The sequence below is a fragment of the Cololabis saira genome, chromosome 12 (assembly GCF_033807715.1).
Source record: "Cololabis saira isolate AMF1-May2022 chromosome 12, fColSai1.1, whole genome shotgun sequence".
Classification (NCBI taxonomy): domain Eukaryota; kingdom Metazoa; phylum Chordata; class Actinopteri; order Beloniformes; family Belonidae; genus Cololabis; species Cololabis saira.
In genome coordinates this window covers 15,384,472-15,412,410 of record NC_084598.1, presented here as the reverse complement: position 1 = coordinate 15,412,410, position 27,939 = coordinate 15,384,472, and the positions used below count along the sequence as shown (strand labels likewise).

General features: G+C 45.5%; 1 protein-coding gene across 1 annotated transcript; it reads right to left on the bottom strand.

Moving 5' to 3' along the window:
• bcap31 (B cell receptor associated protein 31) lies at positions 1–24,342 on the bottom strand. Its single transcript, XM_061735679.1, has 8 exons — positions 24,216–24,342; positions 22,183–22,282; positions 18,974–19,074; positions 16,918–17,062; positions 10,574–10,709; positions 3,361–3,487; positions 3,180–3,280; positions 1–960 (listed from the first exon to the last, which is right to left on the bottom strand). Exons 2-8 carry the CDS (start codon positions 22,272–22,274, stop codon positions 934–936), a joined length of 729 nt encoding a protein of 242 aa, XP_061591663.1. The 5' UTR covers positions 22,275–22,282; positions 24,216–24,342; the 3' UTR covers positions 1–933.
• Between the last annotated feature and the right edge of the window lie 3,597 nt (positions 24,343–27,939).

The window sequence follows — 27,939 nt, the reverse complement described above, 5'->3', positions numbered from 1 at the left end:
TCGTGCATGACGAGCATGTTTATTAACAGAAAAGAGAGACCATCAGTTACACCAGCGAAACTCCAGACCGCCACTTTTCTGTGATTTAGCGTCTGTACTGGAGGTCTGGTGGCGAAAGAGCAGAAAACATCTTCAGGACTTTCCCTGACGCCTTTAACGCAACAGTCATGAGCGACTTCAGAGAACATTTCAAACAAAAAAAAGATCACAGTCCACAAAGAGAGACCACAGGAGACACTGGAGTTCTGATCCCAGGAGGCGGTCCGGTTCAAAACATTCATGTTCGTGAGACGTCCGGCAGAAATTACAGTTTCACTGTTCACTTTCATTTCTGGACGTTTAAACCTAAACATCCAAAGTGTCTAATATGAAAGACAATGCTTTTATTCTGAAATGACGCTTGTCTTTTCTAGCAGAGCACATTTAGAGTCCATTCGAGGAATGCAGGAGACCAGAGCAGGAATGCTGGAAACCAGAGCAGAATGCTGGAAACCAGAGCAGAATGCTGGAAACCAGAGCGGGGATGCTGGAAACCAGAGCGGGAATGCCGGAAACCAGAGCGGGAATGCCGGAAACCAGAGCGGGAATGCCGGAGAACAGAGCGGGAATGCTGGAAACCAGAGCGGGAATGCTGGAAACCAGAGCGGGAATGCTGGAAACCAGAGCGGGAATGCTGGAAACCAGAGCGGGAATGCCGGAAACCAGAGCAGGAATGCTGGAAACCAGAGCGGGAATGCCGGAAACCAGAGCAGAATGCTGGAAACCAGAGCGGGAATGCTGGAAACCAGAGCAGAAACCAGACAACTCAAACAGAAACTGCAGTTACGGAGACAGAAGAGGAACGTGACAGCATGATCGTCCAATCACAGCCCGGCGACATCGGCCAGCCTGTGGACAGTTTGAGGACGGTGATGAAGATGAAGTTCTTGACCCTCAGTCCGACTTCTTGTCGCCGTTTGCCTGAAAGTTCAGAGAAACAGATGTCAGGAAGCTCCACTAACGAGGCTCTTTTCTAGTCTCAGCAACGACACGTGAACAAACCGCTCAGATAAACACGCCGGGTAGTATACAAGTATACATGTAATCACAGTAACTGAAGATGGATACAGCAGAAGTAGGACTCGGTCTTCCAGTTCCAGATCTGTTTGGACTCATGCAGTGAAAACCAAACTGGAAACGGTTAGCAGGTTAGCATGTTAGCAGCTGAGCTGGTGGAATCTGGTCGTTTAGAAACTTTCTCTGTTTGGTGAACTGCAAAAGTAAAAAATTGCTTCAAAGATCTCAGCGTCCTCAGTCAGCGGTGGGAGGAAGTTACGGGAGGAGGTCGGGGGCCAGAACCAACTCGGAACCAGAACCGAGGTTATAAACGCGGCCGGCAGCTGCTGCTGATTAGCCGGCGTGTAAATGAAAGGCGTGTTTATGTTTTCTTCAACCTGAATTACATCCAAAACAGAAGCAGTTGTGGAAACTGACACCCCTGACAGGAGTGTGTGTGTGTGTGTGTGTGTGCGTGTGTGAGAGAGAGAGTGATATTTAAGGTGGATCAGCTGCTGTTTCACTCAAACACGGCGACTGCAGCAGCTAAATTTAACAGTGGCACGTATAAACATGAGCAGCAGCTACAGCCACCCAGGAGTTTCTCACTGATTTCAGACTTTATTATTTGTGTACGTCACCAGTGTAAATAATCTGAAGGTCTGCGTCGCTCTGATAGTTTCAGCAGAACCACCAGAATCAACCTGCAACTCAACAGCAGCTGCATTGGGGGCCTGCTCTGGTGCAGTAGTTGAGTTGGGTCTTCGTGTCGATAAACCCAACTGTGAAGAACCGGGGGCTCCAAGAGCCACGCGCTGTGGCCCCTTGGTGCAAAACTTCAAAAATTGTCCTTAAAACTTAACGGTTATTTAACAGGGTCCTTCCAAAAATAACGGCAGGTTCACGTCCGTTTCTCCAACCGTCCTCGTGTTCAACTGTGACCCGGGCATGACCCAGAGACTTCTGGGAGGTCACTGTCCACAGACGGTTGGCTCCGCCCCCGTGACTCTTTACTCCGCCCCGCTGTTGCTGTGCGAGTGGCGCAAAGGCACAAAACTGCGTTCAACGTTTCTTTTTTCCACCGTTGGGAGGTCGTGGCGGTGGAGCAGGGCGCCAGGAGAGCTGTGTGAACCCCATCAGAAAGGTTGAGCGGAGGCGCGAGGAGTCCAGGCTGGACAAAGAGCTGGAGACGCGGCGGGAGAAGAAACACTCCCACCGGGGTTTCAGCCAGTGGGTGGAGGGCAGAACCCGGCTGGAGGGACAGAATCACGACCTCCGTCACCCGACTCTGGCCGCTCAACCAACACTGCTGCCGTTGCCTGGTAACGTGGAGGAGCCGCTACTGCAGGGATATTCAACTGGCGGCCCGCGGGCCACTTGTGGCCCACCAGGAGTTTTTATGTGGCCCCTGGTCATAATTCATACCTAGTTATTAATGTTTTTAATATATATTAAATCATTTTATATATCTGGTCGGAAGTGACGAAGTAAGTGAAACTAACATGGTTTACATCGCATTTTGTTCATTACTAAAAGTTTAAGATGCTTGGTAGCCTTTTCAGTTGGTTAATGATTCATTGGACAGTGTTTGTACATGTTAATCTCTATTGGAGATGTTTTTACTACTTTGGATTTGTTGCCAGTGTTGCATAGTGATAATGTTCGTCACATTATTTGTTATTAACCTCTATAACGTTGTATAGAGTACTTGTTTACATCATTAGGCTTCTAGGATTGGCCTGAAATTTTTTTTCTTTATCTGAATATTATATTTAACACTCACAATGACTAAATCTGGAGACAATGAATACATAATTCATATGTAAACTAGATAGATATATTCTCATGCTTATTCCTGTGCACAAATGTATTATTATATACATAAATCTTCGTCTTTGAGTGCAAAATACATTTTGAAAACCCCCAAATTTTCCGCCTGCGCGCTCCATACAGTCCTTTTGCAGATGTGGCCCCCTGCCTAATCTAGTTGAATACCCCTGCACTACTGGCTGAGTGAGGGGAGAGTCTCCTCGAAGCTGCAGGAGCATCCCAGCCGGGCCAGCACTGGTGTGTGTGTGTGTGTGTGTGTGTGTGTGTGTGTGTGTGTGTGTGTGTGTGTGTGTGTGTGTGTGTGTGTGTGTTACCAGCAGCTTGCTGTGCTCCTCCAGAAGTCTGTCGTACTCCACCGTCAGGTTCTCCGACTGTTTCTTCATGGCACGAACATCACTGTCTGACTTCTGTAGAGCTGCAGGAGGAGAAGAAGACGTCATCCTCATCCTTTCACCCCTCCTTCCCCCCCGTCCTCTAATGCTCCTTCCTCCTCACCTTTCTTGGTGGCCTCCAGCTCCTCCGTCAGGGTCTTCAGCTCCGCCTTTAGATCCTTGCTCTCCGCCTTCACTGCAGCTCCCTTCTTGTCAGCCTCCGGCACCTCGATACCAGCTTCAAGCAGTTTCTATGGAAACAAACATCCAACAGGTTAACATCTACCACGCCCCGACCCACGCTCAGCCCGAGGACCACTCACAGCAACAGAACTTTAATTACTGAAGAACCAGAACCGGACCAGTAGAAAAGGTTTGGACCAACTCAATAAAATAACTGTCCCATTTTAAAGCCACTCTAACACCAGCACATCTGGTTCTACGTTCTCCCTCGTGCTACAGTAGTGTCTTTGTTCTCCCATCAACACAGCAGCGCCATGTGCTCTCTACTTTACTGCATACAGTGGCTTTACTACGGCTCTGAGGTCAAGACATCCAAGGACCATGTTCATATGGACAGCAATGGTCTAAATCGCTCACATCGTTCTAGATAAACGGACGAACCGCCTGAGCTGCGGTAAGGTGGTGGAACAGCTCCTGACCTTCATGAACGGGTCAAAGTCCAGATTTATCCCAACATCTGCAGTCCCAGTTGAATAAATGGTTCTGGTTGGAAGCAATGACTGGGTCACGGTACCGACCTGTACTGTACATGAACCTCTTCATCACCTCCAGGTTTCTGATAGGGCTGGGGATCGATTCAAATGTCAAGAATCAATTCGATTCCGATTCTTAAGATTCAGAATCGATTATCAAGATTTGATTCGATTTGATTCCGATATTGATTTGGGTTAGTGTTATTAAAACTGTTTTTTGAGCTGTTGCATGAATTATATGACTGTAGTTCTGCAACATATTACTACTAGTATTATATTGAGATTCAACAGCAAGTATTGCAGCTAATGATGCTGTAAGGACCAATCACCTCCCAGAATGCTGATAGAACTGCTTTCAGAAACATCGTGGGGCAGAATTACCAAACAGAGACGGATGAAATCGGTTTTATTTTTTCCCACATTCCATTTTAATTTGTTCCATTTTCAGTCTATTTTGGTTTCTAATTTTTGAGTATTTGGTTTTTAGCATTTTTTGCAAATGTAACCCCAAGACAGTATATAAAGTAATGAAATATAGACAATTTATGCAATTATAACCTAACACTTATTAAAAAAAAAAAAAAGATCTTTAGACATATGAATCGATTTTTAGGAATCAATATGAAAATCGATTTAGAATTGGGAAATCGATTTTTTCAACACAGGCCTAGTTTCTGAGCGGCTTTGAAGACCTACAAGAGCTGGGGCCGCTACACACTGGTGTCAGTCAACAGAACCAACTATAAAGTAGTGAAACTTGTACTTTACACACCAAAACATGTTCCGCTAGATCTGCTGAAGTCAAGAGGGGTTTGAGAGAAAACCGTCACGTTGGGACTCAAGTCAAGGAAAGAAAACCCTGTCTGACCTCATTAAAGTGAAGCTGCAACCTGAATCAGAGAAAACTGATGAGTTTTTTGGGTTTGTGTCTCGTGAAGACATAAAGACACATCAGTGATGGTTGAGAGGAACACAGACGCCGATCAACAAGATGAAGACTGTTGATGATCAGATTAATGAAGAACAAGTCACATGACATCAGTTATAAATTATCTAGTTTTCCTAGAAACGACTGCGTAAGTCCCATAATTGGTCGACTCGGGACACTTTGGTCCAACTAGAAGACATTGACGAGTTTGGAGGGGACGTGTCTTCAGGGACCAGCTGACCTGCTGGACCATCAGCTGATTTAGGTCACGAGAGGATCCTTCTGGATCTGCTGATCTGGTCCCAGCGACGAACTGGTTCCGACCAACATGAACCCTTCAACAGGAGCTGCTGACGGGTCGGACGTCTCTCAGTCGCTATGACGACCGTATGGGACGACTAATGGAGATAAAAGCCAGATCCTTCAAACATCCCATAACAGTGTCTGAGTAGACATTAAAACACAATTTGCAGCAAAGAATTGGTTCCCTAAAGTTGTCTTTTTAAAATAAAACAGAACATTAATGTTATGTAGTTTTATAATAAATGTGTAGTAACCTGGAACGAGGAGCTGTCGTTGGTCCAGTTTCAGTTCTGGTGTTGGCTCTTAAACCCAAACATGATAAAAGAGTGTAATGATGCTGAACACAATAAAATCAACTCTTCAGGGAACAACGACACCCATAATGCAATGTGGTCAACACAACTACTCGTTTATTTTTACAGCTTAAATCGGAGGAAATGCCGCCAAATAATTTCTTTTTCCTGGACTGAACTCTTGACCAGAGGGTCTCCAGCTCACGGTCCATGGTTTGTTTTTGTTTGGATATTTATCTCATACCTCATCATATTCAAACGGATCTCCTTGGAGGAGGAGACAGGGAAGAGTGTCGTGCTCCCGAGTCCCGAGTTCAATTTCACGTTGGTTTTGAAGTTCAAATTAAAACGTATGTGGATTTGGGCGTACGCACAGTTTCTGAATATTTCTGCACCGTTTTCGTACACGAGGCCCCTGGTAGGCCTCATGTACAAGATCATCGAACGTGGGGTGTCTCCACACCTTTCATGGCCAACCCAGAGATTTCGGAGAGTATGATCAACAGCCCAAATAGCCATATTATAATCATAGAAATCTATCACCTCTTGGAGCTCATCAATTCTACCCAAAAGTGTTGGGGAGCCAATCGATAGTCTATCTTTGTAGAGAGAGGCTGGGTGGGTTAAACACGATGACCACAGAGTGGTCATTCCTTTCAAAGGTAGATGTATTTTCCGTTTCGCCATCAGGCTGGCAACAGTTTAATCTACTCTTTTACACAAATCACTCTCCCGTTGACTTGTTTCCGTTGCTCTGAATATGTCACCGTGTTCGCTGCTCTGATTGATCGGGACATTTTCCCCTCAGATGTGTGTTTCGTTTGGATGGCACTATTGCTCACTTCTTACATGAGCCCAGCACTGGCATGTCCACCTGTCCAGACCCATGCCCTTCTGACCACAGATCCTGACATCTGTTTGGAGTTTCCATTTCAGTTACTATTTATGTCGGCGATGAAAAAGTCAAGAGCTCTGCTGTTCTGTGTGGTTTGTGATGTCATTGATCACGAGTTTAAAAACCCCTCTGTAAAACATCTGCATCTCCAACAGTGCACCACTCACCCCCGTCTCCGTGGACAAGATCATCGTATTAATGTGACGTTCTCGACCACAAGACGAGCGCAGCAACACCTCCTGCAGCACGTTTACAGCTGCAGAGAAATACACCTCTCATGTTGCATTCAGCTCTCAACTACAACCCCCACTTTCCATACATTTCACGCACAACAGGACAAAGAAAATATATCAAATGTTGAAAGAGACTTTTTTTACAAGACATTTTATGAATTATATTAGCTCAATTTGAATTTGATGGCAGCAAGACGTTTAAAAAGTCTGGGCACGCCTCCTTTCATAACAGCAAAAGGCCAGAAGAGCAGCTGCACCCGATTAGGTTACCTGTTAACAGGTCAGGGACACGAGACTGTATTGATCCCACAAGGACAAGTTTGTGCCTTACCACAGCTCAAGAACAAAAACAGAAGAAGAGTAGGCAAAAAAAACTAAATAAGATAAAATACTACATACAACGATAGCTGGTATTCTATGTACAAGCATATAAATATGCTTAATAAATAATATGATTGGGTTATTATTAAGTTTAAGCGCTTTGCGTTGTATTTTTTATTTTGTATGAAAAGCGCTAAACAAATAAAGATTGATTTGATTTTTTTTTATTTTACGTTTGCCAACCTCTGCCTTTACCTCTCCAAGAAAAACTGTGCAAATTATTAAACCGCTTGAGAATAATTCCTTGGGATTAAACTGTGCAGGTTAAAGCTCCATCGTGCAAAGATAATCCAGAAGCCCCACTGTTTTTCCGTGGACCGCAAGTGATTCAAATTGGACTAAGACAAAGTGGAAAACCATCTTGGAATTAGATGGATCCAAATCCTTTGGGGGGGAAACTACTCTTTAGTCCTTGTGTGATTTATAGCCATGGTTGACCTGGCTAGCCTGAAAGGTCCCTGGAACGGTACAGACATGGAGGTCGCCGGTCGGGGCCAGAACCAGCAGCGGACGAGCTCGAGGCTGCTCTCCAGTTAGCAGCCTTTGGCTAAGGGAGGGGAGCTGCAGCTGCTCAGCTAAGCTCCACATCTGGACTCTTCCAGGTCCCAGCGGGCCGTTAGAACAACCGGCTACACGTCACAGCTCAGGAATCAAGTTCACTGAAAATTTAAATGCTGAAAACCCTACGTAACTCCATTGATGACAGCTAGTCAGCCGACACCTTCGACTGCAACCCAGCTGTCAATCAAAAACTCAGCCCATAATTAGATCCCTTGTGGAGCCAGAAACTGCAAGTTTATAGACCGTGTTGATGACGCGTTTTGCAGGGCCTCCTGCATGAAAGGGGAAACAAAGAAGTGCTGATGAGGAGGGGACAAGGCAGAAAACAGGAACACTGGTGTGGCTCTTCTCGTACAGCAGTGACCAAGAACAGAAGCCCGAGTGATGCAGCGGTTGACCATTTTCTTCAGCATTTACCCCCAAATACTGACCAATGACTGCACGGCTTATCAAAACTTACGTAGTAAACTATTCCCTGATGAAGTTAAAAATGAGTTCCCAAGTAATTTATGTCGTTACAGAACAAAAACAGATCTAGAGGTGGTGGAGACTTCAGAGGATATTAACGAGAGACGTGAACAAGGATCACCGGACCCTGCAGAGATCTTGATGGACCAGCTTCCTCTGAAGTTTGTGTTTCATGAAGATGGTTGTGAGGCGTCTTTATCACAGTGCCTTCGAGGTCATTGAAGAACTCAGGCTCACCACCCTCTTCCGGCTTGGTCTTTCAACGAGACCCTGACCCTGAACATTCACCCATCCCTGCAGCCCCTACATAGGGATAGGGTCTGCTGGAACCCATCCCAGCTATGCTCGGCCAACTATTTTGAAGGACATAAAACTCAAGTTCCTGTTGTGGCACTCTGAGCCAAGTTCTCACGTAAAATAGGGACTATAAAAATTCCCAGTAAACAAGACACTGCCATGGTCAAAGACTCAGAATTACCCTCCTGGCGCTGGCAACCTGTGGTGGGAGCTAAACGTTAATGCTGTCGCTGTCCCTGAAGGAACCAAACATGATCCCTCAAGACACTCATGCAAACTTAGTTAGGAACCACCAGAAGAGGCCGAAGGTTAATAATCAGTGAAGTCGTCTTGACTCAGAACGGACAGAGGACGAACAGCTTTGGTCTCGACAGGTTTGTTTCTTCTCATTGCATCAGTGAAAATATCTTAGCTTGAAAGTTCAAGCACCACGACACAATCATTTCACTGTGACTGCAACTAAAACAACTCTAATTGTTTCTCCTCTCAAGAAACACTAACTCTTGAGAGGTTTAGGTCTGGTGGGCTGGGGTGGGTAGTGGGTTTCGTGTTCTACTTGTTTTGTCTTTTTTTTGTGTGATATGCAAAACCTTTAATAAAAAGACTTTGATTAAAAAAAAAAAAAACAAAAAAAAAAAAAAAACTTCTGGGTCTGCAGCCAGCCATGTTTGGTCTCTGCTGCTCACCGCTCTCTCTACTAGACCAGACATCTGATCAGCAATAACTTGTCACGTTGTTTTGGACGCGAGTCCCCCCCAAATAAAAAAAAAAAAAGTTTTAATGCTTCACATGAAGCAGAGGATGAAGAGCTTGCAGATGGCTGAATGTCCTCCAGGAGGAAGCTGGCCTGACAGCCTGAGCAGATACAGTACATGACCCCTGATAAAACTCCCACTCAGGAATATTCATTCCCAGCGCTGGGTGTAACTTCTGACAACAGTCTGATTCACAGCAGTCGTGTGTTGAGAAACTTGGGCAGATCGTTCAAAATATCAATTCAGATAAACCGTAGGTGTCTGAAGTTCCTGAAACACTTGTTCCTGGAAACCAAAGCTTGACCTGAAATGTCAGAGTGCCACGTGCTCATGAAGCAGGTTCTCTTTTTAGCACAGATCTCCTCATCGCCAACAAACATGGGTCACATTACCAGAGTGTATCTGAGTGTTTGCAGCCATCTCTGCAAGGATCTGTCCAGTTTAAACCGCTCAGGGCACAGACGGAGATGCAAAGGGCCGTCTGATGGCCAGATTCAGGATCAGCGGTCGTCACGCTGCTGCAGAGGTCGACTGGAACCTCACAGCATCACTCAGTGTTGCTGGAGGAGAAGTTCTGAGGCGTTGCCGACAGATCAAACCCACCAGAAGCATGTGGAGGATCCGAAAACCTCATTCCAGCAGCTGCAGCCAGCGCTGATGCAAAGGTGGTGTTATGAATCTGTGCACGCTGCAGAGTCGTGCCAGCTGCGAGGCGGGACAAGGAGCGCTGCATGCCCTGATCACAAGGTGCACACGTGGGCATCACCAGGGAGGCGGCGGCGCAGCCTGAAATCAAACCCTGCAGAGATGAAGCTCTCCTTCACCGCAATCTGTGACCCTTTGTAATGAACGTAAGCGTTCATTCAGAGAATCTAGCCAACCATCTAACCGCATTAGAACGGAGTAATCTTCCCCCTTTCACCCGAACAACTGCTCACTCAGCTGCACGAGCCTCGTGTCATTTATTCACATATTTACACCCCGTCAATGAGGAATGAGACGCTGGTGACTCAGAAGCTGCAGCTCGGCGCTGCCCCCTGCTGCCGGCATGAAGACAGAGTTACGCAACAGGCCCGGCCTGAGGAAACTCTGGAAACTCAAACGATTCTGTTGACACAGATTAAAAAAAGAAATCTAATTTAAGCTAAAGTGCAGCCACAAATAAAAGAGCATTTGTGTTTTGAACACGGATTCGAGGCTGGACTCAATCTCCAACTTTGGCGACAACACCGGTTGAAGGAATTCCTCATCGCAAGACTTTGGAGAAGTCCAAAACCACAGGGAATCCCACCACACTCACTTTAAGGCGCTTGAACACAGCAAAAGAAACCTGCTGGTTTCTCCTCGCAGCGTTGCCACATACTTTCTGCTCGGGTTTCCCCAAAACAGAGCTGAATGGAGTTCAGTTTCTGGGGAACAAACTGGTTCCAGGCTGCTGGTCCGAGTCCAGTAGGACGGTGAGGTCATCCTGAAACATCTGCAGGGTGTGTCTGTGTGCGCCTCTCACCTCCTGCAGCAGCTCGTTCTCCTCCATGAACTTCTTGGCGGCGGTGCTGGCGCCCTCCGCCTGCTTCTTGAAAGCTTCGTTGGAGGCCATGAGCGAGGCCTGCTGGGACAGCAGGGTCGCCAGGCGACGCAGCAGTCTGCAACAAAACACGTGCACCGCATCAGAATCAGCTTTATTTGGCCAAGTCAGGTCAAACAAGACTGGGAATTTGTTATTTTTTGTCACTGTACAGTAAATAGGAAAATCTTATTAACTCTTAACATATATACAATTTAAAAAAAAAAAAAAAAGGTTAAAGGTGCAGCAGTATGAGGTAGACGTGGTTATTGGAAGGTGCATTGTTGTTACAGCATATGATTGTAGTTATTATTATTATTATTATTAGCGAGCCACAGCTACAAAACAGCGCTGCGACATATGAAACTCCTGAAAATGTTTGACCGGCGCGAGCTGAAAGCTTCTCCAGAGAAACACCAATGACCTCATCTTGCCCTTCGACTACCAGGTGGGTGACGATCCGGGGACGGACAGGGATTTAATCATTTGTGATCCTGCAGCACAGATCTATGAAAATAATTGATCCACACATGTTGTCCCATCAATACTCTTCTGTGTGCTGCTTTTCACTGAAGGGTCAGACATCGTCTCATCTCATCACTGGCTGCTCGATCAAATCAAGTCAAGAGCCGCGTCATGGCAGATTTGTTGATGTCATCGACTCATCGTTAAGTTCATTGATCTATTGCATCGTGGTGAACCTTATCTGCAACTCGGCTGGTCAGTTCTGGGTTCAGCAGAGTCATGAGGTCAGGTGAAGATACTGACTGAGCAGGTTCTTCCATCAGTGGATGTTTACTTCCCTGACGCCACAGACGTGTTCAAGATGCCGATGTCAGGATCCATCGGGAGAGGTTGTGGTTCAGGGAGGATGGGAACTCAGTGTCCAGACCTGAACCCCAATGGGCATCTTTGGGGTGTGCTGGAGAAGACTCAGCGCAGCGGTCCGACACTCGCATCATCAATACGAGATCCTGGAACAAAATTAATGCCACTTTGGACAGAAATTAATGGTGGGACGCTGCAGAAGCTCATCGTTGCCACAGCAACAGCTAAAAGGTGGTCCAATGAAATTAGAGAGACTTTTCTTTTGGACCGGCTATGTATTTATTCTCCTGACGTGGTACAGAAACAGTCACCCTTCTCATGGACGTGAAATCAAACCATTGAGACCAAACGGTTTTTGAAGCAGACTGGACATTTTGACCCTCAACCCGGACGTTAAATGGTTGGCGCTTGGTTTTGTTTCATCACAGCGAGTTGCCCAATAAAATGGCCATTAATTTGATACGATCCAACTGTACACGGGGACGGGACGGTCTCAGAGCGCAGCAGACGGGGAGAACCCGTGGTCGTCTCGGGTTTGGCTAAGGTTAACCAGAAACACTACCCGTCAAGTGCCAAGTGTTAGACAACATGATTTACAACCAGAATGTGTGTAGTCTCTCAGACAGACAAACACGCACGCACGCAGCCTCCCATCAAGTACTCCCGAAGCTTTGAACTTGCATCATTTTCTGAAAATAACCTTTGACGTTCAAAAGAAGTGTGTAAAAGTTATGAACTGAGAGTCCCTGCACAGTGTCCTCCTCCCGTTGTCTGAGAGATTAGGCAACAATCGGGAATAAAGCTGAACGCTTCTCGCAGACCAGCTCATCATCTAACTCATTTACAGTAACAATTGAGCAAGGGGACCCAAACTTTTGCATGTGTGTGGTAACACATCTTGAGTGATCCTGATGTTTCCGACCCGAGCGTGTGTCGTGGTGCTGTGCCGTGGTGCTGAGAGTCGCTGACGTAGCGGTGACTAATGGCAGTAGTGGGCGGACGAGGGGGGCCCAAACTTTCCCCGCTGTATCCGGGGAGGTCAAGAGTCGGAATATTTAGAGAGCCTTTTCATTTCAGCTGCTTCTAGCTGAGATTGAGCCAGGTGGTCATCTTCACACCATCACAATCTCTGGAATCTTGGATCCCGCCCCCACCGTAGTCGCTGGCGGCAATTTCCTGCCAAACGCTGCGCCCTCTTCGTTTCAGGTTCGTTTAGACGCTCACTGGTCCTGATGCTGCAGTCTGTTCACTTGGGAAATTTCAATGCGAGATCTGATGCACCAGAAAAGCCTGCGTGTGATAAAGGAGGTAAAGAAACGATCGCTGAGAGCAGCCGCACGGACGGAGGATTGGTGGGGGGGCTCAGCTTCATATCAGCTGCATTCTCCAGCTGAAGCTGAACCGTGCTTCTGTGATATCTTCACATCAAACATCAGCTCAAAATGAGACGGAACATCTGCAGGAATGAGCAGCGCGCTGCAGAAACGAGAAGCTCGGAGGAGGTAAATTTAACACGTCCCCGGGTCACCGTCATGTGATGCCGAAGCGCTGAACATGTGCCGGTTGTAAATATCTCCCGGTGATGCATTCAGGGACTTTCTGACACACAACAGAAGCTGGAAGGGTTTTGTGTGCGTGTGTGTGAGGCTCCTGCAGCTGTTCTCCAAGTGTAAACGCATCCCAGCGACATAACAGCAGACAAACTGTCCAAATATAGTCGGACTACTTTCTGACCCGAGCAACACGTAAACCGAGCGACCCGACACGTCTGCAGATTCCCCAACATCCTCCGCCGCTGCTGCTCACAATGAGAAACCGCTCCGGGCTAAAAGTAGCTGGCGTCCTGCAGCTGCTGCGCAGGGACCCGACACACGAGAGGGGTGGGCACTGTGAAAGAAAACCGTCCCGGATTCCCCCGTGTCCAGAAACAAATGATTCTTCCGAAAACTACAAAAAAAAAAGAAAAAAAAAGGCTCTTATTTTGTTTTCTGATAGTAAACAAAGTTCAACTCTGATTGATCAGGTTCACAAAGATTACACCACGTCTTCCTCGTTCGGGTCGAACCAACCGGAACTATTTTAGCATATTTCATATAAAAAGCACATTTGTTTGGTCTATTTTCAGAGGCAGAAAACCCCCGTCAGTGCTGTGATGCAAACGTTCACATGAAACGGCACTTAAACAACAACGTGTGAATGTGTATGAATGTGGATGAATGTTGGTGGTGGTCGGAGGGGCCGTTTGGCGCGATATGGCAGCCACGCTGCCGTCAGTCTCCCCCAGGGCAGCTGTGGCTACAAAACGTAGCTACCACCACCAGTGAGGATGTGTATGAATGAATAATGATCTCTGTAAAAAGCGCTCTTGGTGCCTTGAAGGGCGCTATATAAATCCAAGTCATTATAATAACAACAACATCCAGATAAAGCAAGAGTTCAGTGTTTTACACAACGTGCTGAGCATCTCTGGCTCAGAGGGTTGAACAGAGGCCGCCTCGTCTTCTGCGACGGGGTCGTCAGCCGGAGAGGTGAAGCGTCTCCAGCTTTACTGGAGGAATCTGAGGGTTTCCCCATCTCGGCTCCAAATAAGGCCAGCCGTTACCCAACAGGCCAGGAACACTGCGAGTGGCGGCCAGGGCCTCAGCCCGTCCAACAACTCGTGATACTTTCCTTTTTGGCTCAGGCTCTGACTTCCTGAGTCACTCACAAATCACGGTGAGGAGGACTCGGCCTAAAGGCTGAAGTTCTTCCTCCTGGGCTTCTGTTACAGCAGCTGCATCACATGCTGAGGTGAGTCAGAGCGGCGGCTGAACAGAGAGCGTGCTCGTCTACGCTGCTGCCCCCTGCTGGAGGAACTGATCCTGGACCCAACCTGAAGTAAGCTGGTAAGTGAGAGTAACTTCCTGGCACTTTGACCTTTAGCCACGTCCCCCAGTGGGTGAGCTGGATGCTACAAGATGTAAAACCAGAGTAAACGCTACTGTGGTGTTTCCTGACTGACCTTTAACCTCTTCACACCTTACAGGAGGTTCAGGTGGGTTGACGCTCCGTCACTCAGATGAAACATGAGGAAAACCCGGTTTATTCCTGGCTTCAGTTTCAGTTAGCTGACCCCTCTGTGTTGTGCAAGCTGGATTAAGATCCAGCAGCTAGGCTGCTGGTGGTGCACGTTCACGTGTTCACCTCATTCCTGCAAACCTCCAAACTTAGAATCCAGGTCAACCTTTTATTACTAGTCTATACAGTCCGAAACTGCCTAGCTCAGTGATACTGTATCTCCAAGACCTGATAGTACCGTATGTTCCTAACAGAGGTCTCAGAGGGCAGGTTTAATCTAGTTCCTAGAGTATCCAAATGTAGATCTGGAGGACGGCCCTTCTGCTATCAGGAACTGTTAACCAACGACCCAACTTCCAATCTGGGTTAAGGAGCCTGACACCACCTCCTTTAAAACCAAACTTAAAACCTTTCCGTTTAGTGAAGCCTCTAGTTAGTGTAACTCTAGTGTGTCAGGGCCAGTAGGCATAGCTGCAGCTACAGGACAAGACTAAAATAGTTTGTCTCAAACATGGCTTCATTGTAGATATGCTGCCATAGACCTACGCTGCAGGGGGGCACAGACATAATCCACTAAGCGGTGCCCATCACACCTCCTCCTCTTTCCTTTCTCAGTTATTAATTTTAAGTATGTCATAACCATCATTGTTCTCCATTGTTCTTGTAGTTTGTTGTGCTGGTATGCCCCCTCTTTTTCCCTTTTGTGCATGTTTGCAGGCCAGAGTTTCAGGAGCTGCATGCTGACCTGCAGTCTGACCACCTCAGTGTCTCCTGTCTACACCTGTTTATATAGTCATCCCTGTAGTGCACCAGCTAGCCATTGTCTGCCTCTCCTCTCTCTGTTCTTCATTCTCTCTCTCCTTTTTCCTGCTCTGCCCAGCTGGTCTTCCACAGGAGGGTCCCCCCCTTTATGAACCAGGTCTTGTTCATGGTTTCTTCCCTCCTAAAAAAGGGAGTTTTTACCTGCTGTTTATGTAATAACTGCTCGGGGGTCATGTTCTGGTCTATGGAAAGCTTCCTCATGTGTGAACGACTCAAAGACATCGGCTGACCAAAACCCAACATTCTAACTTCTGTGTGACTCGAAGCAGAAAAAACTAACATTTTTTGACCACCCTTCAATCTCATTGACCTCCTAAGTTCTGATCATGACGGATCTTCAAAGCAACGTCCTGTCACTCCGGTCTGAAGCCAGTCACGTTCAAGTCTGTCTGAGAAATGAGCCAATCAAGCAGCAGAACAGATTCACACCTGTGAGCCATGGGTCCAATCGGGCGTTGCTGTACGGAGGCAGACAGTCAGCTGCTTGTTCTTTCCATCCGACTGTAAAATTCCTCTGAGTTTAGATCAGTCTGCTGACACTCGGACATCTATTCTGGTCCAAGCCCCGCCTCCACCCCATCTCTGACGGGATCAAACGCTGACCTATGTGTCTGAACCCAACACTTCCAAATCAGCCGTTTATTGGGATAAAAATAAAAGCCAGCACCCGCCAAGGTAACGGAGGCCTGACCCGTGAGAACGTCTGAGCCGTGAGAACGTCTGAAGACGTACATCCACGTTCCCTCGGTTCTCTGAGGCCTTAATAAAACACCCAACACGTTCTCTTATTTCATATACATGTTTGCACAAAGTGGTTTCACTGGTGGAGTCTGAGGCCCGAGTCCAAACCCGTCCTGCAGCTTTGTGCTGCCATGAACATATTCATTTGAACAAAATGTTACGTTCAAAGACCCTTGAACCACATTTGTGCTCATTTTGACCCGTAACGGATACGCCCTCCTTTGATGACTCTGGTGTTTTGCAGTTGCATGTAACCGAGCTCAGTACAGCCCGCTGAGGATTTATGACAAGTTCAAATACAAAAAGGAAGCACGAGAGGCTTCCAGCCATGACCTTTCAAGGCCTTAAGATGACACCCGCTTCTTTAAGTCAACAACCACACAGCTGGTCCCTTCGGTGGTCACCAGCAGCTCCGGCGCTGCCAGCCCAGTCTCTGGATGATGGACCCGTTATTTACAAGCGTCGCCACACAGCGGAGCCACTTCAGATACCACGGGTTCTCAGCCCAGAGAAGGACAACGAGTGATCCAGATCCTGGTTGGGACAAGCCTCCGAGACTGCCGGGTCCACTGACGAAGAGCAGAGAGCTTCCTCGGGCTTCATGTCGGCACCAGAACTTCAGGTTGGTGGTGCAAGACCAGACGTGGTGGATTTAACCGTTGAGGCGTGCAAAAGTGCAGACCCCAAATACACGGCGACCCAACTCGTTCAGACGCAGCCAGAGGAAACGGACACGTTTTTCCATCTCATAAAGCCTTTTCTAAGCCTGTTATTTATGGTGTGTGTGTGTGTGCGTGTGCGTGTGCGTGCGTGTGCGTGTGTGTGTGTGTGTGTCTCACAGGCAGAGCAGCAGGGCGAAGCCAGCGATGTACTCGTTCCTCTGAGCTCTGAACAGTTTCATGTGGATGTGCTCGATGGCTGTTGGGTTGTTGGTCAGATCCACCTTCTCTGTCACGCTGTACTTCCTCACCTCACGGAAAGCATCTACACACAAACACACACATTAGGCAAGGTTGGTTTACAGAGAAATTAAAACATCACATGGATGGCAGAAATAAAAAGCATGATTTAAAAATTAGAAAGAAAATAAGAACAGATAAAAACTAGGAAAAATATGATCCAATTCTAAACAAGTTTAAAAGTAAAACTGCAAATTCTGATCTTTATTCAGAGGCAGCTGAGAACAGGTGAGTGTTCAACCTGGACTTAAATAAACAGAGTGTTTCAGCTGATCCAAGCCTTTCTGGGAGTTTGTTCCAGACATGTGGAACATAGAAGCTGAACGCAGCTTCTCCATGTCTGGTTCTGAAAAACCAGATCCAGATGACCTGAGGGGTCTGCAAGGTTCATACTGGGTGATGTTTTGGCTCAGGAGGTCTCTGATATATTCTGGTCCTGGACCATTCAGAGCTTTATAGACCAGCACCAGAACTTTAAAGTCCTCTGACGGACAGGTAGCCGGTGTAAAGACCTCAGAGCTGGACTGATGTGGTCCACTTTGTTGGTCTTAGTGAGGACTGGAGCAGCAGAGTTCTGGATGAGCTGCAGTTGTCTCACTGAGTTTTAAGGTGGACTGTAAAGATGCTGTTACAATAATCAAGCTACTAAAGATGAATGCTGGACTAGTGTCTCCAGGTCTTGCTGAGACATCAGGTATTTAAACTTGATATATTCTTAAGGTAATAGTAGGTTGACTTTGTTATTGCATTCATGTGTTTTTCCAGATTTAGGTCTGAGTCCATCACTACACCCAGATTTCTGGCCTGGTTGGTGGTTTTTAGGTGTATAGGTTGAAGCTCTGCGGTGACTTCCCGGTGAGGTCCCAGGATGGAACCTTGGGGAACTCCACATTCTTGTTTGCTCAGATGTAAAGTTAACTTTTGACACAAAGTACTTCCTGTTCTCCGAGTATGTTTTGAACCAGTTTAGTAACGGTCCAGAAAGACCCACCCAGTTCTCCAGTGGTTTCAGTAAAATATCAACTTTATCAAATGCAGCACTTTTTTTGCTGCAGAGAAATGCAACGAGACAGCAGTTTTTCTCAGCTAAAATACACGCGGACAGGCGCGTCATTTCCGCCGGGGACGGTGGGGACGCACCCCTACCACTTTGTCTGACGAGCAGATTTGTCCCCACCACAAGGAGCGCGGTGCTACTGGAACTGGAATGTGCGCAAATGTCTTGAAGAGTGATGCCGACGCTTTATGACACGACGACAGGAGCCTTAACAGGTAGGTGGGTTGTTTAATTTTGGAAACAATATTTGTGATTTGTGAAAATCGTAACGGTTAAACATGGGCGAAGCCTGTAGACGTTACAATTATCTGTTAAAAAGGTGCAGGTGGTTAGTTTCCCAGCTAGCAAAGTGCGCTAGGTAGCAAGGTTAACACGCTAACTATTTACGGTTCGCTAGCTAGATGTTGGAATATAAGATTTCATGTGTATTCAGGTGATGTATTTATGTATGTCAGTTGCAGCTGGTTATTGTTCCAGCTTCTTACACTGACGCTACTGTTTGCCAGGCAGACTACGTCTCCTGATGCGCTCTTGCTTGGTCGAGATTTGTTGGTGTGTCAAGGGCTGTGCAATTACCGAAATCGTGTCTTGTACTGAAATGCGGATTTCGAAATACGAATAGGGCCTACCCATGATGAATTGTCCCAACCCATGATGTTTCCGACGACCTAAATAAGACCGCGCAGATGGCCTTTAATATGGGGACAATATCGCGTCAATACGCATCATCTAATGCAATGCCTATTATCTATCATGAAACCTCAATTCGGAAGTAATGGGCCTAGCTCGTACCCAGCACTTTTCAAACCTTACTCAGGTTTATGGTAAATGTCCCCAGCACTTCTGAAATCAAACTGACGCCCATGCACGCGGACTCACCAATGAGGAGGAAGACCAGGATGGCAAGGGCCACCATGAACCAGGTGTTTCCATACAGAGCGATGGTCTGCACGATCCGGGACTTGAAGATCTTGTTCCATCTGAAAAACCACAATCAGAAACAGAGACTAGATTATGATGAGCCAAATTCCACAACAGTCGACAATCACTGAGGAGTAAACATGGACAGCGGGAGTCTTTGAGACCGTTATAACTGACTCAGAGGAAAATATGTGAAAGAACAAAACAGTTTAAAGAGAAACAACTTATATTCTTGTTGTATGTTCTGATTCCAATATTTTGTCTAAGACCGTCTACAGAGTGAACACTCCAGATCAACACAAAACAGCAAAGCACCTACATTCATATTTAAAACCCCCATTATAGCCCCCCATTTTTTTGAAAGATATGGTTCTTGTGGACATGACAGCTCATAAAATCATATCTATTCCCAGTGCAATATAGAAAAGGGCCACTGGAGGGCACAGGCGCTTTTCAGTGTAACCTTTGAGGTCAGTGAGGGCATTTTCCGGTAGTAAGGAGGTCAGAGGTCAGATATTACAGTACCGCTAAAATGCATCATTGTGTGACACGGAAACACTGTTCTTTCACATTTTCTGCACAGGTATGTAATAGTCACCGGACTAAATGACTGTGGGGTGTTTTATAGGATGCTGTGGGTTACAGGAGGGTATTATGACGATGAGTGGGGTAGAAAATAGGTTTGCTGAGCGTGAAATGAGCAGTGTCTGCAGTAGCGACCTAACTAATGTTAGCATGCCAGCTGCTAACGTAATGCTATCACCGTGAATGCCGGTTTTCACCGAAGAGAAGCTATAAATAGACTGTAATCACATGACTGGTCTCAAGAAATGTAACGAGTGTTAAGAGTGATACTCCGGACAATATGTCTGTTCATATTCATCATTATAGACGGTTTTCGTGGAAGCAACTTGGTAACTTACTGTAATTCTGTTTGTGAGACAGTTATTTTAAGACAGCTGTGTTGTTCAATAAATTGATAGGTTACTAAGGTAAATAAGTTACTCTTAACAGTAACAATAAGGACAAGTGGGTTTAATGTTCATTTATTAATTTTGTGTTATTTGCAACTGGTTATGTGTGCCGAATTGAAGGTAATTACATACAGAAATTACAGATAACGCGTGTACATAATTTGTTATTGAGAAAAGGAAATGGTCAGTGAGGTGTTGTGATTTAATGCTGACATTTAAATGGTTATTGATCAAGGTGAATTATTTAAAGAGAGCCAAAAGGTGTCTTATTTGTATTGATAACTGTTTGCTTATTATAGAGAATGTGAAATGTGTATTAATGTAACAGGGGTCGGACGCTTATAATAATATTAAGATACGAGTCCAGTGGTTACTGTACAATTTTTCCGGTAGTAAGGAAGTCAGAGGTCAGATATTACAGTACTGCGAAAGTGCATCATTGTGTGACACTGAAATACTGTTCTTTCATATTTTCTGCACAGAGAAAAGTGATGAGAAGACCCTTCAAATAAAAATAAAATTTAATGTTCACCCTGGAAGAAAGCATTCTTTTATCAAGTGTAACAAACACAAACAAACAAAAAACAGGCAAACCTGAAACTGCTGACAAAATAAAAGCATTAATGAAGTGATGGGTTTCACGATTTCAAAGCGTCCAGCTGACGTCGTCTGGAGCTCTGATGCCATCAAGTGTTCCAGCAGAACACAGCAGCTCTGTTGATATGAACCGGGCCTCAGTGATCAGAACTAACAACTTCTGAAGGTTTTGATAAAAATTAATGCGTAGAACATCTCCAAGCAGCTTCCTGTGACTACTCTTGTAAACGTCATGAGACAACCTCCCTGGACATGAACAGGAGAAGAAAACCGATGACGAACTGAACAGACGGGTGACACGAACAGGAACCAGGAACAACTTCCAGAGAGATTTAAGGTGAACTTCAAGGTCAAAAACCAGACTTCTCTGAAGTTTCCTTCTATGGCTGTGTTCACGCTGCAGGTATTAACGTTAAATCTGATTTAGTTTTTTACCGAAATTCGATGTTTTGTTTTGCGTTCACGTCATCAGTTTCAGAGCGAGCTTCATCACACTTGTGTGAACACAGCACCTAGTCCTGATCGAAATCCTGGTGAGCATCTGAGGAGAGATATGAAACGTGCATTCTGGAAACTTGTGTCCATGAGGAGAGGGCCTATCCTTTCTCTGGATAAAACCACATCTGAACTCTTTCTCACATCTTTTTTCTTCTACCATAAAATTCCTTCCCCCCTATAGCGGCATGGTGAGAGTAGGACACACGGGGTGAGTAGGGATGGGAATTGATAAGATTTTATCGATTCAGATTCCATTTTCGATTCTGTTTAACGATTCGATTCTTTATCGATTCTCATTTGGAACAAAGGAGAACAAACAGGTCGATTAGCACCAACTTTGTTTTATATCTTTGCACAAAATAATACTAGTGAAGTCTTAAGACACCCCCAGCCTTGGGCTCCTCCATGGTGCCAGGGGGTCCCTACAAAATTGTTTGTAATATAAAATGTATTTAATATAAAAAAATAATAAAATAAATATTCTTCTGTAGCAATTAACTAAATACAAAAAATTATTCTGTGGCAATTACACAAGAATGTCCAGTAACATGTTCAACACAAACTCAGTGACATTCATCTATTCTGGCCTGATACCCTTCCCTGCCTTGATGAAAGGAGAAACTAGCAGTGACTGCTCTTTAACTTCTCCATAGATGAGCTGATGCGCTGACCTGTGTCAGGAGCGCGCTCCGCTGTCCGCCGGAGCGCCCGGCTCGTCCTTGTGGCCGAGCGCGCGGCACTTCTACCACACGCCGGCCACTCCGCGCTCCCAGGTTGCAGAGGAAAGCACCAGCCGGCCGAGCCCTATCAGTTTCCTCCCTTTGTTGAAATGTCCACATTTCAAGTATTGTCGCCCTGTTGTCATCCTTTTTGGTAAAATGTAACCAAACTTTCGAGCGTTTATGCCACTTTGTCCCCATGTTTTCCTGATGGGCGCGAATGCTCACACGTTACGCAACGTGTGTGGTGACGTCATTCGCGCCCACTGGAATTGATAAGGGAATTGTTTGCAAAAAAGGCAAACGATTCCAAGGAATTGGGAACCGGTTCTCAACAAGAACCAGTTCTCGATTCCCATCCCTACGGGTGAGCACTGACCTCTTGGGGGAGATGAAGGGGATGCAGAGCAGAAGAACAAGGAAGACCTCAATGTACAGGAAGGTGGCGACCGCTGTCCACTGCAGACTCATCTTGACTCCTGGACACAGACCACAAAGAAGACCGTCAGAAACAACAGATCACGTGTGACGTACAGGGAAATACATTAACACCCCAAAAACACCTCAGACCCACTGTCAAGCACGGTGGTGGAGGGGCGATGGTCTGGACCTGGACACCTGTCAGTCCCTGAGGGGACCATGAACTCTGAAGACCAGAGTCTTCTAGAGACACATGTGAGGACATCTGTCTGACTGGTTGAAACTGGGTTATGTGACAGGAAGTGATCCCAAACACAGCAGCAGATCTACACCAGAATGACGAAGAATAAAAGAGTCCATGTTCTGGAATGACCTGGTTCTGACCCCTCCCAAACTGGACACAAACTGTTTCAGACTCTTCCCTCTGTCAGGAGGCTGCGGTCCATCAGGACCAAAACCTCACGCCACAAAAACAGTTTCTTCCTGACTGCAGCTGGCCTCATCAACAAGGCCCCGGTGCCCCCTCTCCCCCATCCCACTCTACGTCACATTAACGTAAAGACTCCAATCCTGACCTTATGCGTTACATCCTACATCCTAGGTCAGGGGTGTCCAAAGTCGGTCCTCGAGGGCCGGTGTCCTGCATGTTTTAGATGCCTCCCTTTTTTTAATCACACCGTGATACAAGGAGCTTGGTCATCAACAGAAATATCCTATTGATGACAAGCTGGTGACAGCCGTTAATTAGAATCAGGTGTGTTGATGCAGGGAGACAACTAAAACATGCAGGACACCGGTGTTCTGCCAATCTTTGCTACCTGCCAGAAAATGCTACTTTGTGGTTCTGCGCATGCGCACAGTGGATTTTCAAAGTTTGATTGGCACGTCCATCATTTCTTGCACGATATAAAACTGATAATATGCGATGTTGAGTTGATCCTTCCATTGTTGATCCTTCAAAATACACTACCCATGACATGAATTGCATTACACTTTGTGAACATTATACGATAAAGAGAGAAAAAAAAACAATTCTATCGCTTTATTTGATATTCATTCAGTCATTCGCCTTTATTTAGCCAGGCAGGTCATTAAGAACACATTCTTATTTACAATGACAGTCTGGCAAGCGACAAGGACCATTTGGGGGAAATGGAAGTGGGCTAGGGAGTAAAACACAGTAAAATTGTAGCTCTACAAAGGTAGAAAACCATTAGGTAGCATTTTTTTGGCAAAGCAGCAGAAATTGGCAGAACACCGGCCCTCGAGGACCAACTTTGGACACCCCTGACCTAGGGCAACTTTACACAGACTCATATTCGGCACTTTAAAACCCCATGTTGTACATTTTCTCTTTTCATTATATATTTGTTCTTCGTATTGCACCAATCACCACAACAAATTCCTTGTGTGTGTTTAACAAACTTGGCATTAAACTTATTTCTGATTCTGACCCGGATGTACGGGTGTCAATCACACAAACACCTCAGTCACTGTAATGGACCTGAATGTTTGAGGGTTCGTGAGTGAAGTCTCCTGACACTGATTTGATGTAATCTGGTGAAGGAATGCGGGTAAAGTCCCCGGGGGTGTGGCAGCTCAGAGCTGTGTCACGGTGCAGGGCTGAGCTCACACAGGAACATTTAGTTTCTAATAAAAGAGCAGCATCACCCTAATGACAGAAGTTAAAGTAGAGATATTTCTGATGAACACCAGCTGTGGACGCTCAATAAAACTGCGTTTAACGTGACCGGGTCCGTGTATCTGCTGGAATATAGCCACATGTTCTGCCCCTAAACCTCAGCTGGGGTGAACAGGTAAAGGTTCCGGTGTGACCAGGTGTTTCTGGGACAAATGTAACAGTAAATCATTACAGACCAGCACACCTTCGCGCCAAGCATAGTTCACTAGTTTATGGCCGTATATGGTCGGTTAGCAGCTGTTTAACACACAGACCAGCCTGGGTGTCATACCAGAGCTCCTTGGACCAACCTGAATGTTCTCCAGAAGCAGCGAGCCAAGCCGAACCGAACCGTCCGCGGAGCTGAGAGGTCTCTGCTGGGTTAGCTAGCCCGTTAGCTTAGCTTCTGATGTAAACTTCCGGCGTCTTACTGCCAGCTCATCCTCAAACCTGATTGGTTGAGGCGGAGACGGTGGGCGGAGCCAGAGACGGGGGGCGGAGCCAGAGACGGGGGGCGGAGCCCCAGGTCAATCAAGATGATGTAGAACAGTGGTTCTCAAACTTTTTACACTTGGTACCACCTGAGAAAATAATTTGCTCTCCAAGTACCACCTAATGACCAACATTAAAGTACAGTAGCGGAGTAAGTCAAAGTTTTCATGAAAAACATTTTGAAAGTTTTATTTAACAAGTTTATTTAATATTGTTGACAACTGTAACAATCATACACAGATGGAACACTGTGTTTAAAATTGGAAAATTATTAACTACTGTACAAAATCTATCAAAATGCACTGCATATGAAAATTAAATAAACATTGTAATAAAATAAATATAAAACAAATCTTCAATGTTATTTGAAACTGTACTTAAAAATGTAAATAAAACTGTGCTGTGCTGAAATGTTATAACTTTACTGACTTCACTTAAAAAAAAGACAAAAAAATAAAAACAGGCTATGCCTGACTACAGTTCTTGCTGTTTCTCAGCTTTAGTGACTCCTTTCTGAAACAGAGACAAACACAAACACAGAGACAGAACAATAAGATTTAAGAATAAAAAGTGTGGAAAAGCATTCAGAATAAGAGTTCCAATTAAACATCCACAGATATGATGACCACTTACATGAGCTTAATGTGATGGGTGTGCTTGCCTCTGTGAACACAGTCGGGGAACGTCTGGGTCAATGGAGGTCAGCTTCAGTCTCAGGTTGGGCTCAGCCTCCACTCTGCTTCTGTACTTTGTTTTTATGACAACAAGTGAAGAGAAGCCTTTCTCACACAGGTAGGTGGTTGCAAAGGGAAGGAGAGTGCGCACTGCTTTGTCAGAAAGCAGAGGGTACTCACTGTACTGCTTTATCCAAAAGTCCAACAACGTTTGCTCTTTGAAAGAAGCCTTCAGTGTTTCATCACAAGATAGTTCTATCAAACTCTCCTGCTCAACAGCATTTAAGTCCCCTGAGACCATGTGGGTAATGTCAATGGTGAAGGGATTTCTCATCCAGCTGCCAGCTCCATCTTTGTGCAGCCCTGGGAAATACTTGCAGAACTGTTCTCTGAGTGAGGCAAGGTGTGCAGCGATGTTCTCCCTCACTCCATCTTCAAGCATCAGGTCATTTTCTGACAAAAAACTCTCCAACGCAGGGAAAGCTGAGACATCACCTGCTCTGACTTTGATTTCAAATAACTCAAGTTTTTTTATCAGTGCATTGATTTTGTCCTGCACACCAAAAACATTTACAGAGAGTCCCTGTAGTCCCAAGTTGAGTTCATTTAAACGAGAGAAAATGTCTGACAGGTAGGCCAACTGGCAGAGCCACACTGGTTCCTCAAAAAGGTCTGCGAAGGGGGAGGTTGTTCCTTGCAAGAACAGATACACCTCTCTGTGTAGTTCAAACAGCCTCGAAAGCACCTTCCCCCTTGAGAGCCATCTTACTTCAGTATGAAGTAAAAGCTGGACATGCTCACTTCCCATCTCCTCACAGAGCACGTGAAGCCACCTCTCGGATGCGAGCCACTACCCCGCTATTATGGCCAGTCATTGCTCTTGCTCCATCCGTACACACACCCACACACCTTTTCCAGTCCAGTCCGTTCTCTTGCATAAACTCATTTAGTAGTTGGAATATTTGGTCTGCTGTAGTTCTGTTCTGAAGTGGTTGACAAAACAACAAATCCTCCGTAGCTGCACCGTCATTTTCATATCGCACGTAAACCAATAATTGTGCTAAATCTGCGACGTCTGTTGTCTCATCAAGCTGTATGGAAAAATATCGGCTTTTTTTAACGCGTTCAATCAGTGTGTTTTTAACATCGTTGGCCATGTCTGTTATTCTTCTTGATACTGTGTCGTTTGAAAGCGGCACAAAGTTTAACTTCTTGGCAGCATCTTCTCCACACATGATCTTTGTAATCTCTTTGGCTAATGGTAAACACAGCTCTTCTCCAATTGTGTGAGGCTTACCGGCTCTGGCGATCTGGAGGCTGGCACGATATGATGCTTCCTGTGCTTTGCTTGTGGGTGTACCATAGGACTGAATCGCGGACTTTGACTGCTTCAGTCCTTCACGTTTTCGTAAAAAAAAACTCACTGGTTTGTCCGCAAGTGCCGGGTGTTTGGTTGTTAGATGCCGGGTGAGATGCGAGGGTTTCATTGATTCATTGGACAGCAGGTCACCACACAGCACACACTGCGGTCTGGGCTCTTCCTCTGTTCCGCTACAAATAAATCCAAATTTGATGTAGTTCTCGTCATATCTCCTTACTGTTTTTTGTCGTTTTTTGGTAACAGTGGCAGGTGTTGTGGGGCGGCTGGTACTGGCGTCACTGTTCGCGCTTGTGCTAGGCTCACACACGTCCTCCTCTTCGGTTCTTGTTGTCTCCTGTTGCACATCTGTTTTTGTTGATTTAAGCCACGACAATAGTTTTGTTGAACGCTTCATTTTTAAAATCCTTGTTACATACCTGCCAACATTGGGCTGTGAAAAAGAGGGAGATTTTCTGGGGTAGCGGTTGGAATGCTCCACTCACAACATCCCCGCCCTGATATAAACAAGGCGACTTTTAATGAGCTTTAAATCCATAGCTACAATGAAATGTGCTAAAATGTACCTCCCAAAATGATTCTACAGCCTTCTTGGAGCCAATTAAGTTTAGTATTAATAACAATTAAATACAATATTTGTAGAATTTTCCAGGTTCCCTTTGTCACCCAAGGACCTGTTGTAATTGTAGTGGCAGACTTTGCAGCTTCAATCACTTTCTTGGAGGAACACACTTGTGGCCAGGGCTGGTATGGTTAATCTTGCAAGAAAGGAGTGCGCAAAGAGTAGAATTATCCATACTCATTGTGTTTTCTGTGAGGATCTTTTTCACCATGCTGAATGACCTCTCTGAGCTTCATTGCTGTGAGGGATGCAGAGCATTGCCTTCATCAGTGATGTCAGATTTGTAAAGCTCTCCTCTTTCCCTAGAAGAACCCAGAACCTTCAACTCTCTCTTCCTGTGGGAGATCCTTGCTTGCTATGACTTGATACTCCACCAACTCTTCCCTCAGCTTTTTTTCAAAGCATTTTCTCAAACAAAACAAATTTTAAAATTTTAAAATAACAAAATAACATATTTTAACCATTTTCCAAACAATAAAATAACTGAAAAAATTTGAAAAATTGTTCAAATATGTTATTTTGTAACTTGAAAATTTTAAAATATGTTTATGTAATGCTTTGCTGATGAGAGAATATGTTTCTCTATTTTTCTTATTTTTGTGAGGAGGGATATATATTGTTTTTCGGCACTACCTTGTTCTCTATAGCTGATATAACATGAATTACTGTGGGATCAATAAAGTTCTTATTTTTGCCATCTGAGAAAATTAAACATATTATATTTGGTGCCTAACTGTTTCCCAAGTATATAAGTGCGTGTGTAAATGAATAAATGAGACGTAAAACGTAAATTTCTTTGTAGAAAGGCGCTTTATGAAAATAAGTCCATTCACTTGTATTAGTTTACAGCGCAGTCTTGAACATCCAAT

Bases quoted from the DNA above. Each gene is read 5' to 3' on its own strand.
- bcap31 (XM_061735679.1), bottom strand. From the start codon at position 22,274: ATGAGTCTGCAGTGGACAGCGGTCGCCACCTTCCTGTACATTGAGGTC. The intron at 17,063-18,973 runs GTGAGTCCGCGT...GTTTGTGTGTAG, and splicing joins CCTGGTCTTCCTCCTCATTG to ATGCTTTCCGTGAGGTGAGG. The intron at 3,281-3,360 runs GTGAGGAGGAAG...CTCCTCCTGCAG, and splicing joins GCTGGAGGCCACCAAGAAAG to CTCTACAGAAGTCAGACAGT.